The sequence below is a fragment of the Symphalangus syndactylus genome, chromosome 22 (genome assembly GCF_028878055.3).
Source record: "Symphalangus syndactylus isolate Jambi chromosome 22, NHGRI_mSymSyn1-v2.1_pri, whole genome shotgun sequence".
Classification (NCBI taxonomy): domain Eukaryota; kingdom Metazoa; phylum Chordata; class Mammalia; order Primates; family Hylobatidae; genus Symphalangus; species Symphalangus syndactylus.
Genome location: NC_072444.2, coordinates 51,067,575 through 51,083,470, shown reverse-complemented (window position 1 = coordinate 51,083,470; position 15,896 = coordinate 51,067,575). Strand labels below are relative to the sequence as shown.

The following is a 15,896-nucleotide window of genomic DNA, read 5'->3' as shown; positions in this document are numbered from 1 at the left end:
ACAATTATTTTAACAGCTTTATTGAAGTATAATTGACACATAAGAAATGATCATATTCAAACTTTAAAATCTGATGTTAGTATGATGAATTACTTTGATTGCATTTCAAGTGTTAAGCCAGCCCTACATTCCTAGGATAAACCCCACTTGGCCATGATATCCTTTATATATATTGTTTGATTCACTTTGCTAAATTTTGTTTAGGATTTTTGCGTATGTGTTTATGAGGGATATATCTCTGTAGTTTTCTTTCTTTTTTTTTTTTTTTTTTTTTTTTGAGACGGAGTCTCGCTCTGTCGCCCAGGCTGGAGTGCAGTGGCGCAATCTCGGCTCACTGCAAGCTCCGCCTCCCGGGTTCACGCCATTCTCCTGCCTCAGCCTCTCCGAGTAGCTGGGACTACAGACGCCCGCCACCACGCCCGGCTAATTTTTTTTTGTATTTTTATTAGAGACGAGGTTTCAACAGGTCTCGATCTCCTGACCTCGTGATCCGCCCGCCTCGGCCTCCCAAAGTGCTGGGATTACAAGCGTGAGCCACCGCGCCCGGCCCTGTAGTTTTCTTTCTTACGATATTTTCAGATTTTATTGTGTCAGGGTCAAATTGGAATCATTGAATGTGTTGAGAAAGTTCCATTTTCTGGAAGAGGCTGCATAGTAATAATAATATCTCATTTTTAAATGTTTCATAGAATTTCCAATTTAATTCATCTGTGGCAGGAGTCTTATTTATAGGAAGGTTTTGAACATTCAAATTCTTTAATAGATAAGGCAATTAAGGTTTTGTCTTTCTTCCTGAGCAAGATATGGTAGTTTGTGTCTGTCAGCAAATTTATCCATTTCATCTAGGTTGTTGAATTTATTGGCACAGAGTTTATAATATTCCCCATTTCTTTTTAATCTCTCTAGAATATGTAATAATGTTGCTTCTCTCATTCTTGGTAACTTGTGTCTTCTTTTTTCCTTGATTAGTCTGCTAGTGGCTTATCAGTTTGAATTAAATATTTTAAAATAATGTAGGCCAGGCATGGGAGCCTGTAATCTCAGTGTTTTGAGAGACCAAGGTGGGAGGATTGTTTGAGGCCAGGAGCTCAAGTCCAGCCTGGGCAACATAGGCAGACCCCTGTCTCTACCAAAAGTTTAAAAACTAGCTGGGCTTTTGGCACACACCTGTAGTCCTAACTACTCAGGAGGCTCAGGGAGAAGGATCATTTGAGGCCAGGAGTTCAAAGTTACAGGACTCTGATCAGGCCACTGCACTTCAGCCTGGGTGACAGAGCAAGACCCTGTCTCTAAACAACAACAAACAGCATGTATTCCAAATAAAACTTATATCTTCAGGCTTATGTTACTTGTGGGCCATCCTTTGTCAACCAAGTCCTAAAGACAAAAACATGACCAAAAAATATTAAACATGATCACATTGCCATTCAAGTCCAAAGTCAACATACAGACATTATCCAATATGCAAAAACTCAGAGAATATAACATCTCCAAGACCTTCCTGAAAACATTTATTAAGTAGTAAAATTCAGCAAACCAGGAGGTAAATCAGAATAATCCTGATAAAAAAATAACTTTTTATCAGGTACAAAAAGTTATTTTTATATAAAAAGCCCTGAGAGTGAAGATTAAATCCTCTCTATATAGAAACAATTCTTGACAACCGTGAGAATTATAACTGCAGAATAAAATTAAAATGGTATAAACTTTGCCAAAGTAGAATAAATAATACAACTTTTAAAAAATGAGGCCAGGCGCGGTGGCTCACGCCTGTAATCCCAGCACTTTGGGAGGCCGAGGCGGGCGGATCACGAGGTCAGGAGATCAAGACCATCCTTGCTAATGCGGTGAAACCCCGTCTCTACTAAAAATACAAAAAATTAGCTGGGCATAGTGGTGGACACCTGTAGTCCCAGCTACTCAGGAGGCTGAGGCAGAAGAATGGCGTGAACCCAGGAGGCGGAGCTTGCAGTGAGACGAGATGGAGCCACTGCACTCCAGCCTGGACGACAGAGCGAGACTCTGTCTCAAAAAAAAAAAAAAAAAAAAAAAAAAACAAGGGACTAGTGGGAGGAAATATTTGAATCCTTAAAGTTTGAAACAATTTTAGACATTAACACAGCAGTTCTTAAGGTTTTCTTCATCTTTTCCTTTTTTTTTTTGTGAATGGCAGTCTTTTTTATCTTTTATTTCACTGGAAACCAGTTTTATTTTTTTTCATTAAAAGTGGCATATATACCATAATTACATTGTAATAAAATTATTGTGTCTATATGTCTAGCCTTTTTAATGTTTATATACATGAATTTCAGAATGATTTTTACCTGCTCATAATGGTGATGATTTCTTTATGGATAGGACTGTGGCTAAAAACAATTTTTTTGTTCTTTTTATATTTTTCTATATTGTTTGAATAACTTATAATAAGCCTATATATATATATAGAGAGAGAGAGAGAGAGAGAGAGAGAGAAAACTTTCTCATTGCTCAAAAGATGAGTATCTTACTGTGAACGTTTAGTGTTCTGAAACTGGAACAGTTTTTCATTTTGTTGTAATGATAATTCTAAATCCCTGATGTCTGTATTGTGGACAATATGAAATATAAGCCTTTTTCTCATTGATTTTTTAAAAAATTGTTTCTTTATTATGAAATTTAACTTGTTACTCCAGCCTTTTGAGTAATAGTGTCCCATTTGAATCTTCTTCACTGGAAAATTAATGTATCAGTCAGAGTTCAGTCAGGGAAACAGAAAGCCCTTTTGGTATTTCAAACAAAAGCAATTTAATTGAGGAAATTAGTTACATGGTTGTTGGAAATGCTGGGAAAACAAAAGGGAGGAAACATGGTTATGGAGAAACAAACAAGAAGAAGGGGTAATGCCTAAAATTCAGATGCATGGGTCACCCCTGGGCTGGAGTCCACAAACTACACCTGCTACTACACTGTTAGAGCTCTGTTTCCCTGACTGAACTCTGATACATTAATTTTCCAGTGAAGAAAAATCTGTCTGTATCTTGCAGAGAAGTACTGCTTTAATCAAGGATGCGACCATCTACAGGATGCTCTTTCTCACTATACCCTATCCCCATGACTATTAAAGCAGCTGCCAGCAGCTACCAGTTTCCTGCTCTGCCTTTCTCCACTTTCTGATCTTCCACCAGTACCTTCTAAAAGCAGAACCTAAGGCAAAATAATCTAGAAAATGGAATTTGTTTATCATAGCCCCTGCAAAACATAGGGCACAGGACAGGACTGGGCTTATGACAGCTCACACATTAAATTGTATATACATAATTGTATATATTTATAGTTTTAAAAAGTTAAGCTTTGCGTTTGTAGTCCTTAAGAACTTTAAAACGTATCCAAAGCACTTTTTAATCATCAAAGTGGTTAGACATCTTGTAAATGAAGTAGGAATGGGAGCATAAAAAATGTTAGCTGGACACAGTTATGTCCCTAATGAGTATGCACTAAATAAACTTTTTTTCCCTTCATAATAAGCAGTGGTAGAGAATACTGGAACTGTTGTCATACTTAAAATGTTGAAATACTCTTTTGACTGACAGATGGTACTGGGACTGTCAGATCTATTACTTTCTCCACCAGTCCCTTCATGTACATATCTTTATCTCTGTTCCAAAGTATCCAGAGGATTAGTATCATTATTCTAATGTGGAAATACAAAACAGTGATGAACTTTAATTTATTACCTCCCTCTTAGAGGAAATATTTTCTTAGGAAAATTCAACTTGAAGTTTAAAAGTCATGGTAATATTTCTCATTTTTCTGTTAAAATCTCATAAAAGTGCCATTCAGTTCATATTTACTGATATTTATCCATGGAAAATGGTCTTAAAATTGCCTGCTTAACTATGGAAACTGGCCTTTGGCTGTTTTTATATGCATTAGAGATCTATATTTGTATGTGGTTACATTTGATATACCGCAAATTTATGTTCATTCACAGTTAAGTAATGAGAATGTCTCAAATAAATGCTCTGAGAACTTTTATTAACAAACTTCATTTGAACACATTGGTGTACCTCAGAAGAAGATCAGTTTCTCTCTATCAACAATTTCCCTCTAGACAAATCAGCTTGAAAACACATCTCCTAGTGCCAAACCCCAACCATTTTTCTGCCTTAGTTCCCTCCTCTAAACAAAAATCTGGAGCTGTTCTGTGTCTGGACATGGAGGGAGTTGAACACATCTTTCTTCATTAATGGGAGAAATGTAACTAAGCTTCATTCATCCAGGTAGAATTGGAATGTTGTCCAGTCTTTTTATTCTCTGCTTCCTTTTCTCTGCTAGAAATGTCTTGTCTCTTAGGAAATTATACTATAATCATGTTATGTGTTGTCATTTTATCTTATAGTTCTCTTAAGACTTTATTGTTGTGCATATTTATATATTTCAGTGGGAGAACTGAAGTCCAATCAGTTCAGTATGGCAAAGAAAAGGCAAATAAAGACAGGGTATTTGCAAGGTAAGCCAAATCTGTTTCATTGTCTGAATTTTTTAAAAAAGATGGATTGAGTTTACTAAAAAGTTTTTCTAAATATTTTTTCTAAAGTTTTTCTAAATATTTCAAATTTTTGATTACAGAATTATCACAATTCTTTAACAGTAAATAATGTTGAGGGAATGATAAACTAGCTTGTCTAGTTTATTGATTCATTTTTTATATGAGCATTAATAGTGTGCCAGGCATTGCAGTTCTGAATAGGCTGATCAAATATTATGTTATTAATATAATATTTTGTTCAAGGTTGCTCTGCTTTTTTAAACATTTTTGAGAAATATAGTGACTTATTTCATGTTATCAAGCCATTTCCATATTTATTTAAATTATACTGTTAAGAGATAAGTTGTTTTATTTTTGTTTACCATTTATTGTCTTTATTTCTTTAGGGTCTATCGTAGCCAATTTGCCTTTTTTTTTTTTTTTTTTTTTTTTTTTGAGACGGAGTCTTGCTCTGTCATCCAGGCTGGAGTGCAGCGGTGCAATCTCAGCTCACTGCAACCTCTGCCTTCTGGGTTCAAGTGATTCTCCTGCCTAAGCCTCCCTAGTAGCTGGGATTACGCATGCCACCACACCTGGCTAATATTTTTGTATTTTTAGTAGAGACGGGGTTTCACCATGTCAGACCAGGCTGGTCTCGAACTCCTGACCTCAGGTGATCCCTCCCCCCCCCCCCCCACCTTGGCCTCCCAAAGTGCTGGCATTATAGGCATGAGCCACCACTCCTGACATAGCAAGTTTGCTTTTTAACAAGTGAAATGACATGATAAGATCTATGTTTTAGAAAATAGTATTATGAGCAACGATAGAGAACGGATTAGCAAGGAGAGCCTCGGTACTCAGAAACTATAAAGTAATTGCAGTAATCCAAGTGAAAATAATAAAGGCCTGAACAAAAACATTGGTAATGGAATGGAAAATAGGGAACAAATTTAAGGAACATTTTGTAGGCAGAACTAGCAGAAGCTGATGACCAACTGGATGCAGGTGTGTTAGAGACAAGTGTTTGTTTTCAGTGAAAATTACTTTGAGAGGCTAAGTCTTTTAATTAGTTATGTGCTTGGCATCTACTGCTATTAGAGGCTTGAGTTTTAATAAAGAGAACTAGAAAGTTTGCTTTTGATTTCATTTTGTTTAAATTTTGTTCTTAAGTCTTTATCTAAGAGATCTTCCTTGTTTGTGTTTCCAGAGTAAAGGGAGTTTTGTGTTCTTGGTTTTTTTCTTCATCCTTCCAAAAGTGGAAATTGCTTTTTTCCCCTAGTAATAGAAGTGATAGCTCATTATGTTTAAAAGCTCCAACAGTATCAAAGAGCATAAAGAAAATTTATCATCCCAAGACAACTTTTTAAAAAAACTTTGATACTCATTATTCAGGATTTTTCTATGCATATACTCATAGAGACATTTTTATATATGTGTGTATATTTGTTTCCAAATTGTTTTATACTATTTGTTGTTTGTTTTTATCATCTAGCATATCATGCACATTTTCTTTGCTGTTCAAAAATCTAGTCGTTTATAATGGCAATAAATCTTTTAACAGTTAAATTCTTTGATTGTAAACTGTAAACTTAACTTTTAGGATTCCTCCCTTTACTGAGCCACGTCCCTGCCTCCAGAGTAGGAGTTGTTGCTAAGACTTTGTAAGGATGTCACAGTAATATGTGACATACAGCTTACATTTAGTAGTCTACTATATGAGGAAATAATAGTTTATTACATTATGAATTAACATTAATAGAAGAGCCATAAATGGTAAGTTAATCTTTATTTTAAAAATCAAATGCATGAGATAATATACTTTATTTTCATTCTGTTGTGATTGATAGGAAAATTTGCACTGCAGTATGAGGGGGTTGGACCAAATGGTGTCATGAGTTGTCTTCGAATCAAAAAATCCTATAATTTAAACCTGTGATAATGGAAAATCTTCACACCTAAATTACTTTGAATTCACTTACAGAAAATGAAATGAATCAATGTATTTTTTTAAAAACTAATAACATTTCTTAAAATATTTTTCTGATTCTTAATGTTGTAACACCATAACAGTATACTTAAAACTTTTTTATTCCTTTCTTAATAAGTGTCTTCTTTCTTGCTTGACTTTTATAAAAAGTATAGAACATGTGATTTGATCACTAGTTGTATGTAGTATATCCTAATATGAGTATCAGATCATAGGTGTATTTATATATTAAGTTAATATCACATATAAATGGTTTCTTTATAAGTGTTAATGTTTTAATTTTTGATCGTATCAGATTTTAAAAATAAGCAGTTATACCTGCATCTTAGTTGTTCATTTTGTATATGCATTATTAAAATGTATAGTTGTTTAATAGGTTATTTTATAAAACGGCCATTATTCCGTGAATAGTAGAGGTAAAATTTCAGTATTATAAGCCTCAGATAACTCTCTTCGTTTTGTTTTTCTGGAATTGTGTGGTGCCTCTGAAATAATAAGGTATCAGCTACAATGAGGTTGTAATAGTACTGGGCTGTTCAATGATCTCTCTTTCTCTGAAAGATAAGCTTTTCTGGGATTGTTTTTCTCATACGTTAGGATCTAATTGTAATGAACAGATATATGTCTACCAAAATTCTCTAATGGTTTTAGTAATTATTACGTTTTTTTTTTAAGTACCAGATAATTCTAGAGTTCTTTTTTTCCTTTGGGTTTTAGTTGGCAATATGAATAGATAGAAAAGGCTCCTCCTTAAACTTTTCATATAATAATTTTTTAGCAATCATTAAATGTTTTGCTTTTTTCTGATTATCGCCTCTTCGTGTTTGCCTCAGCAGCACATACACTGATTATCACCTCTTCAAATTGCTTTCACATTTTGCAGTTGTCATATAAGGTATCTAAGAAAAGAGAAAAACAGTGTTCTCATACAACAGAAAAATAAGGTGCCCTAGACAGAAAAGAAGCTTACCACATTGCAAACACACTGATGCTGTGTGGTATTTTTTTCTCTGAAATTTCCACACTCAACAGGAAACATAGACAGCAAGCTTGAGTGGGTGGGTCCCTGAGGTTAAAACTGTTAATAAAATAAAATACATGAAGTTTGGTTTTAAGTTCAAAGTGTCCAGCCATGTTTAGTCCATTAACAGCAATAAAGTGTTCTGACGCTTCAGACTAGGTGAGTGTGCTGGAATTTTTTTTCTTCAAATGACTTTTTCCAGCTTTTAGAAAATGAAAGTAGTTGATCTACTGATTACAGTTAGTGAACTTTCATACAGCTTACATTTCTAGTTTAATATTTGAGGAAATAATAGTTTATTACATTATGAATTAGCCTTCATAGAGCCACAAATGTTAATCTTTATTTTAAAAATCAAAGTTTTATGCATGAGATAATATACTTTATTTTCATTCTGTTGTGACTGATAGGAAAATTTGCGCTGCAATATGTGGGGGTTGAACTAAACGGTGTCATGAGTTGTCTTTAAATCAAAAAATCCTATAATTTAAACCTGTGATAATGGGAAATGTTCACACCTAAATTACTTTGAATTCACTTATGGAAAATGAAATCTGAGTCAATGTATCTTTTTTAAAACTAATAACATTCCATGTCTTAGAAAATGCCTACAATTTTTTTGATTAAGGAAATGTCATTAGGCCAAACTAAAAAAGTTTTAGCTATGAATTGCTGAAATGACAGGACACTTGTGTGGTTTAGATTCATAAGTAACTTAAATTTTTCGTGGTTTAGTAAAATTAATAGGCTAAAATATTGCCCTGAAAATTTGGATATTCATAAATCATAAAATTCAGGAGGTAGGGAGAGACCTATGGGCCATATTGTGCTAATAAATTTATACATTTAGATACAGAAACATAAGAGGTCTGTCTAATAGGAAGCCACATCTAGAATTCAGAGTCCTTATCATTATTTTAATGCTTCCTACTATACACATAATAACAATTTGTTCAGTTCTGTTTGGTCAGTGTTATTGTGCGTGTTAGTCCAACCTTTCTTTTTACACGTTTAACATATTGGAAAGGAAATTCTAGCAGATAGTGAAACTTCAAACTTCATGAGATCATTATGTGTCAGAATTCTAGTGTTATTAAGTTTTAATGTAATCAGATGAGTTAATATTGCATTTGCTTTGTGCCTTCCTTGGTAATTGTTTTATTTTTTTTAGCCATACAGAAGTGTATACATAGTACATGATGAGAGGAAAATATCCCAATGAGCTAAAAAGCAAATCCAATACTACCTGCAATTCTTTATCAATATAGGAAAATCTGAAAATAAATCCAAAGTCACACAACAAAGGCCTATGATTCTTATACCAAAAATGATTCTATAACCAAAAATAGTCTTCATTTTTAAATTTTACTCAAATAGGTATTTCTACCTAAATTTTTATGATCTGATTTTTGTAGGAAGACAACAGGATGTTTCATTTTTTGTAAATTGTGCTAGAATGGAAAATATATATAGTTTGTATATGCTTCAGTTAATTACTGAAATATAAAACTGTTTACAAGATGATTTATTATATACTTTATATATGTAGCTTAAATTATTCACCTCCACATTAACTCTGCACTTCATAAAGCCAGGCATTTAAAGAGATAACATATATTTTCAGCTAATTTTGTCTATTATCTGAATTTGCATATAAAAATACTTTGTTAACATTCCTAAAATTCTAAGGGTTTATGATCTCTGCATAGATCAGTATCTTTTGATCTGAATGAATCAATATCAAATCTTTCTTTCTTTTTTTTTTTTTTTTTTGAGACAGGGTTTTACTGTTGTCACCCAGGTTGGAATGCAGTGGTGCTATCACAGCTCACTGCAGTCTCAAATTCCTGGGCTCAAGTGATCCTCTGACTTCAGCCTCCCAAGTAGCTTGGACTACAGGCACCTGCCATCATACCCAGCTAATTTATTTTTTGTAGAGACAGAGTCTCCTTATGTTGCCCAAGCTGGTCTTGAATTCCTGAGTTCCAGTGATCCTCCCACCTGGGCCTCCCAAAGTGCTGGGATTGCAGCACGGAGCCACCTCACTCAGCCAAGATCTTTTTTTAAAACATCACTTAGTTTTCATCTGTGTCATTAGGATAGCTGATAATATATAGATTGGTAACAAAACATATCCTTTTACTCCCCACCAAAAGACAGAATTATTAACCCTCCAAAATGTTTTTGGAAAAAAGGGAAAAATCCACTAACCTACTATATGTAAACAATTTTTTAAGTAAATAAAATGTAATATGCATAATTATTTTTGTTCTGTCTTCATTGAGGCAGAGGATTGGGATTTAGATACAGAACCATTCAGGAGATAATGTGCTAGGAGTTATTTAATACATCCCAAGATAAGCTAGTGTTCCAGGTACTCTGGAATAGAAGTAGGTAGTATCTGTCATGTCAGTAACATCTGAGAAAACATTTGGTAGCAAACCCTTCCCTTTTTACCTCTCTCCTTCCTTTTCTTGTTTCTTCTGTTTTTCTCATCCTTCTTATTCTCTATCTTACTCTTCCTAGCCTATCTTTCCTTTATTCTTCATATAAAGCCAATGTACATTCTTAGGAAGTTATTTGGTAAATAGCCTCTAAATGCATTAATTTTTTACAAGTAAACTCTATGTTGCTCATCTAGAACATAATCTATGAAAACAAATTGTAGGATTTGATTTATAGTTTGGGGTATAAAAATAAAACTTTTAACATATTACTTAATTTATTTCTACAGATCCCCAAGTAAGCCGTTGGCACGGAAATTAATGGATTGGGAAGTAGTAAGCAGAAATTCAATATCTGATGACAGGTTAGAAACACAAAGCCTTCCATCACGATCTCCACCAGGAACTCCTAATCAGTAAGTGTGAATTTTGTGACCAACATCAGGTGTGAATTTTGCTAATTTCTAATTATTGGCTGTATATTTTTATGCCTGAAGATAAAGATACGCAAAAATTGAATTCTTTTGGTGAAACATGATTTTTGTTGCTCCAGAGCATTATTTTCTCTTCACCTGCTGCTCATTGCAGAAGTAACATGGTATAGACTTGCGGAATGAGAGTAGCGCATTGAATAAGGACCCCCTACTCTCACTTTCCTCAACAGTTAACTTTCGCAGTTAAGAGTCCCTGATAAATGAAGATCTGTTAGACTTAAAATCTTGTATGGTTGTTGTTGACATACTCATTTTTCATGTGGATTCCCAGCAGAATTTCTAGGGGAGCATATATTGTTGAAAATGCTTTGCAAGTGATTGTGATTCTCTGAAACCCCCACCTCAACCATGGCTTCAGCACGTTCTATGGCCTAGGAAAAGGGGTTTCCAGCACCGGTCCCCATAAGCTTAGCTCTCCCTGAGCTAAAAAGCACTGTGTGACTCAGCACTTACCGTATATGTACTTCAGTCTGACATTGCTCACAAAAGTTGTATGTTTTGGTGTAAATGATTATAAGATCGTAAACTAGCCAAATGCACTAGCCAAAGATGTTATCTTAATTTGATAATATTACAAATGTTGTATGTAATTAAGATAATGGTAAACAATTGTGTGCCACCATATTAACATACTTTGTTAACCCATAAGGTTCACTTATAAAATACTTTAATTTTGGTATGAAATATAATATTTGAAGATGTCTTTTTTCATAAATGTTTTATGCACATTAATGTTTAATAAATTTGTATAAAATTCTAAACGTGGCTGGGTGCAGTGGCTCATTCCTGTAATCCCAGCACTTTGGGAGGCCGAAGCATGTGGATTCCTTAAGGTCAGGAGCTCGAGACCAGCCTGGTCAACATGGTGAAACCCCATCTTTACAAAAACATACAAAAATAAGCTGAGCATGGTGGCGTGCACCTGTCAGGGGGGTGGGGCGGGGATTGCCTGAACCCAGGAGGAAGAGGTTGCAGAGTTGAGATCACACCACTGCACTTCAGCCTGGACCACAGAGTGAGACCCTGTCTCAAAAAAAAAAAAAAAAAATCTAACAGCTACAGCATTGAAGGTTATTATCAGCTGAAGAATAAACTTCTACCATATCGGAACAGTTTATACATAAACAGTTTGATTCACAGAGCTTTAATACTTACGTGTTAAAGTTACTCCTAGAAAAATGGACTTACTAATTTCTATCTTGCCAATTTCAGGTTGCTTTTATCATTTTTTCTTATAAATAATTGTATATATTCAAAGCCTCATTAGCTTGTCTAAAGAAAATTCAGACCTTGTTTTTCTCCTCCCTTTTGCACAAGCCAGCCATTTCTCCATTTGTACCAGCAACATTAAACAATAATAGCAAGTTATAGAAAATAATAGCAAGTTAAGCCAAAGTACTCAAGTAACTAATTAGCAGTAGCTCTGATTAAGTTTTCTGGTTAATGAAACAATTTTAGATATAATCTAAAAAGATTTTTTAAAATTCTGAAGAGATAGTACAAGGTGGTGGTTAAGAGCATGGGCCCTGGAATCACTGTATGCTTGAACTTTGGCAAGTTAATCTTTGTCTCATTTTTCTCATCTACAAAATTATATTTATAATAATGTCTTTCTTATAGTACTGTTATGAGGATTAGATGAAATGCTTAGAGAAATGTCTGACACATAAGTACTGAAATATTGTAATTAAAAATTGTAATAACACTACTTTGTGTGACTGTCAAGAGGATGGCAATATAGTATTCAGTATGTATTCTAAGGATTCAAAGGAAGTCCCATATATAAAAACATTTATAACAATTAAAAAATAATTCAGACTGGAATATATTTCTAAATCATTTATTCTAATCCGTTTATTTTATAAATGCTGAATAAGACAAAATCGTAGTGACTAATACCTAGAAACATTAAGGCACTTAGAGATAGTAGGTAACTTTATGATTAGAATCCTTGGCAGATTGTTGATTGTAACTCAGATCACTGACTACCCATTCTCTGTTCTCTCTGTTTATATTACACTGTCTTTTTCAGAGATTGCTTAGTCAACATGGCTTGACTTAAAAACACATGCCCATATATTAAGAAACTTGGAAATTTTGAATTAAAGCATATTTTTATTCAGTTTTTCTCCCTCTTTATTTAGTCGAAATTCTACATTCACGCAGGAAGGAACCCGGTTACGACCATCTTCAGTTGGTCATTTGGTAGACCATATGGTTCATACTTCCCCAAGCGAAGTGTTTGTGAATCAGAGATCTCCATCATCAACACAAGCTAATAGCATTGTTCTGGAATCATCACCGTAAGAGCTTTTTTATTTTGCTTCCTCTGTATTTTCAAATGCCCCAAATTACGTTACTTAAAATAATCTGGGAAATTAGGATATTTGATACAAGATTTTAATTATGCAACTTTTCAAAATTTATATATTTACAATTATGCTCATTTGTTTCTGAGAGTTCTTGTTGCCTCTCCCTCTCCCACCCAGTCACTATGTTGTTATTTTGTTGACTTAGACAGTTCTTCAGTTTTTAGTGTATAAACTCAAATATTTCTGCAGATAATGTAGCACTCTGGTCAAGGGGGAGGGTAGTGAAAGCAGAGCTTTCTTAATATTTTTAAAGGAAAAGAACCATAAGTATGAGTAAAAAGTATTGAGAAAATTAAAATACTTACAAGATATGTAGATAAGTAAGAAGATTTTTTAATTTACCTATGTAGACAGGTAAGAAGATTTATTTCTTGAGAAGGAGAAATTGGTGTAAGATATAGTGAATGTGATCAGGGGTAAAGAGTGGGCCCAAGAGTGGTAGGTGGAAGAGAGTACAGGGTAGTGGAAGAGAGTAGGTAGATGGAAGAGAGTTGAGTCTTGTTTGTCCCTGGGTAGGGTAAACCAAGGAAGACTGGCTGAGCTATCAAAACAAGTAGGAGTTCAGCCTGTGTGATGTATATCTTGGTAAAACATTTTGATTGTGTGTATATATTATTAAAAATGGAGAAATAGGACAGATACACACTGTACAATGATACCTGTGGGGAATTAGTTGGCGAGAAATAGGATTGATGGGAGATTTAATATTTTATTACTTTAGAAGTTATAATTCTAAACTTTCCGGTTGATTTTTAATAATTATATATGTTCTAATTTGGAAACTTTAAAAAGTATAGTAATTAAGGACATGATTGAAATATTGATTTTTAAAATTGCATACTTTTGTGACATAAAAATGAATCATATGCAGGAATCAAAAAGCCTAATTATTACAAACCAGAACCAATATAATTCTTGAGGCCTAACAGAATTATCTATTTTTAAAGGGCCTTTTCCAAAGAAAGACATATAAACACAATTGAATATTTCCACATGTAATTTTTTTTTTTTTTTTTTTTTTGAGACGGAGTCTGTCTCTTTCGCCCAGGCGGGAATGCAGTGGCGCTATCTCGGCTCACTGCAAGCTCCGCCTCCCGGGTTCATGCCATTCTCCTGCCTCAGCCTCCCGAGTAGCTGGGACTAAAGGCGCCAGCCACCGCGCCCGGCTAATTTTTTGTATTTTTAGTAGAGACGGGGTTTCACCGTGTTAGCCAGGATGGTCTCCATCTCGTGACCTCGTGATTCGCCCGCCTTGGCCTCCCAAAGTGCTGGGATTACAGGCATGAGCCACCGCGCCTGGCCTCACATGTAAAATCTATAGATTCACAAACCCCCAAATCACTTACTGATATGGTTTGGCTCTGTGTCCTCACCCAGATCTCACCTTGAATTGTAATCTCCAGGTGTCAAGGGCAGGACCAGGTAAAGGTAGTTGAATCATGGGGGTCATTTCTTCCATGCTGTTCTTGTGATAATGAATGAGTCTCACAAGATCTGATGGTTTTTTAAGTGTCTGGCACTTCCCCTGCGTGCACTCATTTTCTCTCCTGCCGCCCTGTGAAGAGGTGCCTTCCACCATGATTGTAAATTTCCTGAGGCCTCCCCAGCCATGTGTAACTGTGAGTCAATTAAACCTCTTTTGTTTATAAATTACCCGGTCTCAGGTATTTCTTCATAGCAGCATGAGAATGGACTAATACATTTGCTATCTCAAAACACCTTTATTCTACTTTCTGACTTGAGTGGAGAAGCAAGTTCAGGGTAGCTTGGAACTGTGAAGAGTTTTTGCTTCTTCCCTCTTGTGCATAAGAATATAAAGTGCTTGGAGCCTTCTCCTTGGACATATATTTTATAAGGTTTATGTGTTTGTATTCCATTTTGAATCTATCTTACTGCATTTGACATTCAACCAGTTTTTAACCTTAAGAGTAATGAGAGAGTTCTGAAAAGATAAGCTTAATAGTAATAACTTACTTAGTTGCTTACAGTCACTTTTACATAAATTATCTCACTGTTCTATTCAGGAGAATTCAGTGAAATAGGAAAGATATGTAATATCCATTTTATAGATAAGAAAGCCACACTTAGAACACTTGTCCCAATTTACAGAACAGAAACTCAGGCTTTCTGTAGCAGAATCAGCCAGGAGAACTTTGTATTCCCAACAAGATGTTATAGATGTTTTTTGATTTGCAATTTAGATAAAATACTTTGCAACTTGGAATGCATAGATTTTAGTTTTTCTGTTGTCCAAATGTGAAAAGAATTTAAATGATGTATTGGATTAAGCACAGAACATTTCAACATGTAATGAATTGTATTTTTTTAAGGTTTTTCACATATTCCTTTTTTTGATTGTCAGATAAAATCATCTTATCAATTCTTTATTTAAGTGAGTACAGGAGGTTGCTTATACTGTCTAGAATAGTTACCATTTATAGGCTAAGGATAAAGTAAAGGAGACCACAGTCTACAACACAGCATGTGAATTGGATGGTTAAATTTATTAGGATACAAATTTCTAAAGGTGGCAACAGAGAGCTGCATTAACTGCAAAATAAGCTTTTTTCACTGCTGTTGTTGAAGCATTTATAAGAAAATTTAAAGCTCAGTGGACTGAAATAAATTGTGCACATTTTTTCACACATCTTGATCGACATTTCTAACAAACCTCTTGCTACTATGTGACAATATATTGCTCTGCTACCAGCATAGTACACTCGAATATAACATTTTCATTATTTACCCTCCACTTAACATTTTCCAAAATGTCGGATTGCCAGGTGTGGTGGTGTGCACCTGTTGTCCCAGCTTACTCAGGAGGCTGAGGCAGAAGGATCACTAGAGCCCAGGAGTTTGAGGATGTATTGCTCCATGATGGCGCCTGTGGATAGTCACTGCACCTCAGCCTGGACAATACAGCAAGACACCATCTTTTAAAAACCAAAACCAAAAAAAAAAAAGGTCAGAGTTTAAGATAAGCAAGTTATTTTTGGTAAAAAGCCCCAATATGAATGTTGGGCATTTGGAACACTTTTAGAATTATATTGCCATCTCTATTTTCTCTTAAC

General features: G+C 34.7%; 1 protein-coding gene across 6 annotated transcripts in view; it reads left to right on the top strand.

Annotated features, from left to right (window-relative positions):
• Window positions 1–15,896, top strand: part of PTPN4 (protein tyrosine phosphatase non-receptor type 4) — a 225,799-nt gene that overhangs the window by 162,021 nt on the left and 47,882 nt on the right. For all 6 annotated transcript variants that reach the window (XM_055262390.2, XM_063631301.1, XM_055262386.2 and 3 more), the window contains 3 exons: window positions 4,421–4,489; window positions 10,250–10,375; window positions 12,598–12,756. In XM_055262390.2, the coding sequence (XP_055118365.1) occupies window positions 4,421–4,489; window positions 10,250–10,375; window positions 12,598–12,756 (354 nt within the window). The remainder of the gene's footprint in view (window positions 1–4,420; window positions 4,490–10,249; window positions 10,376–12,597; window positions 12,757–15,896) is intronic.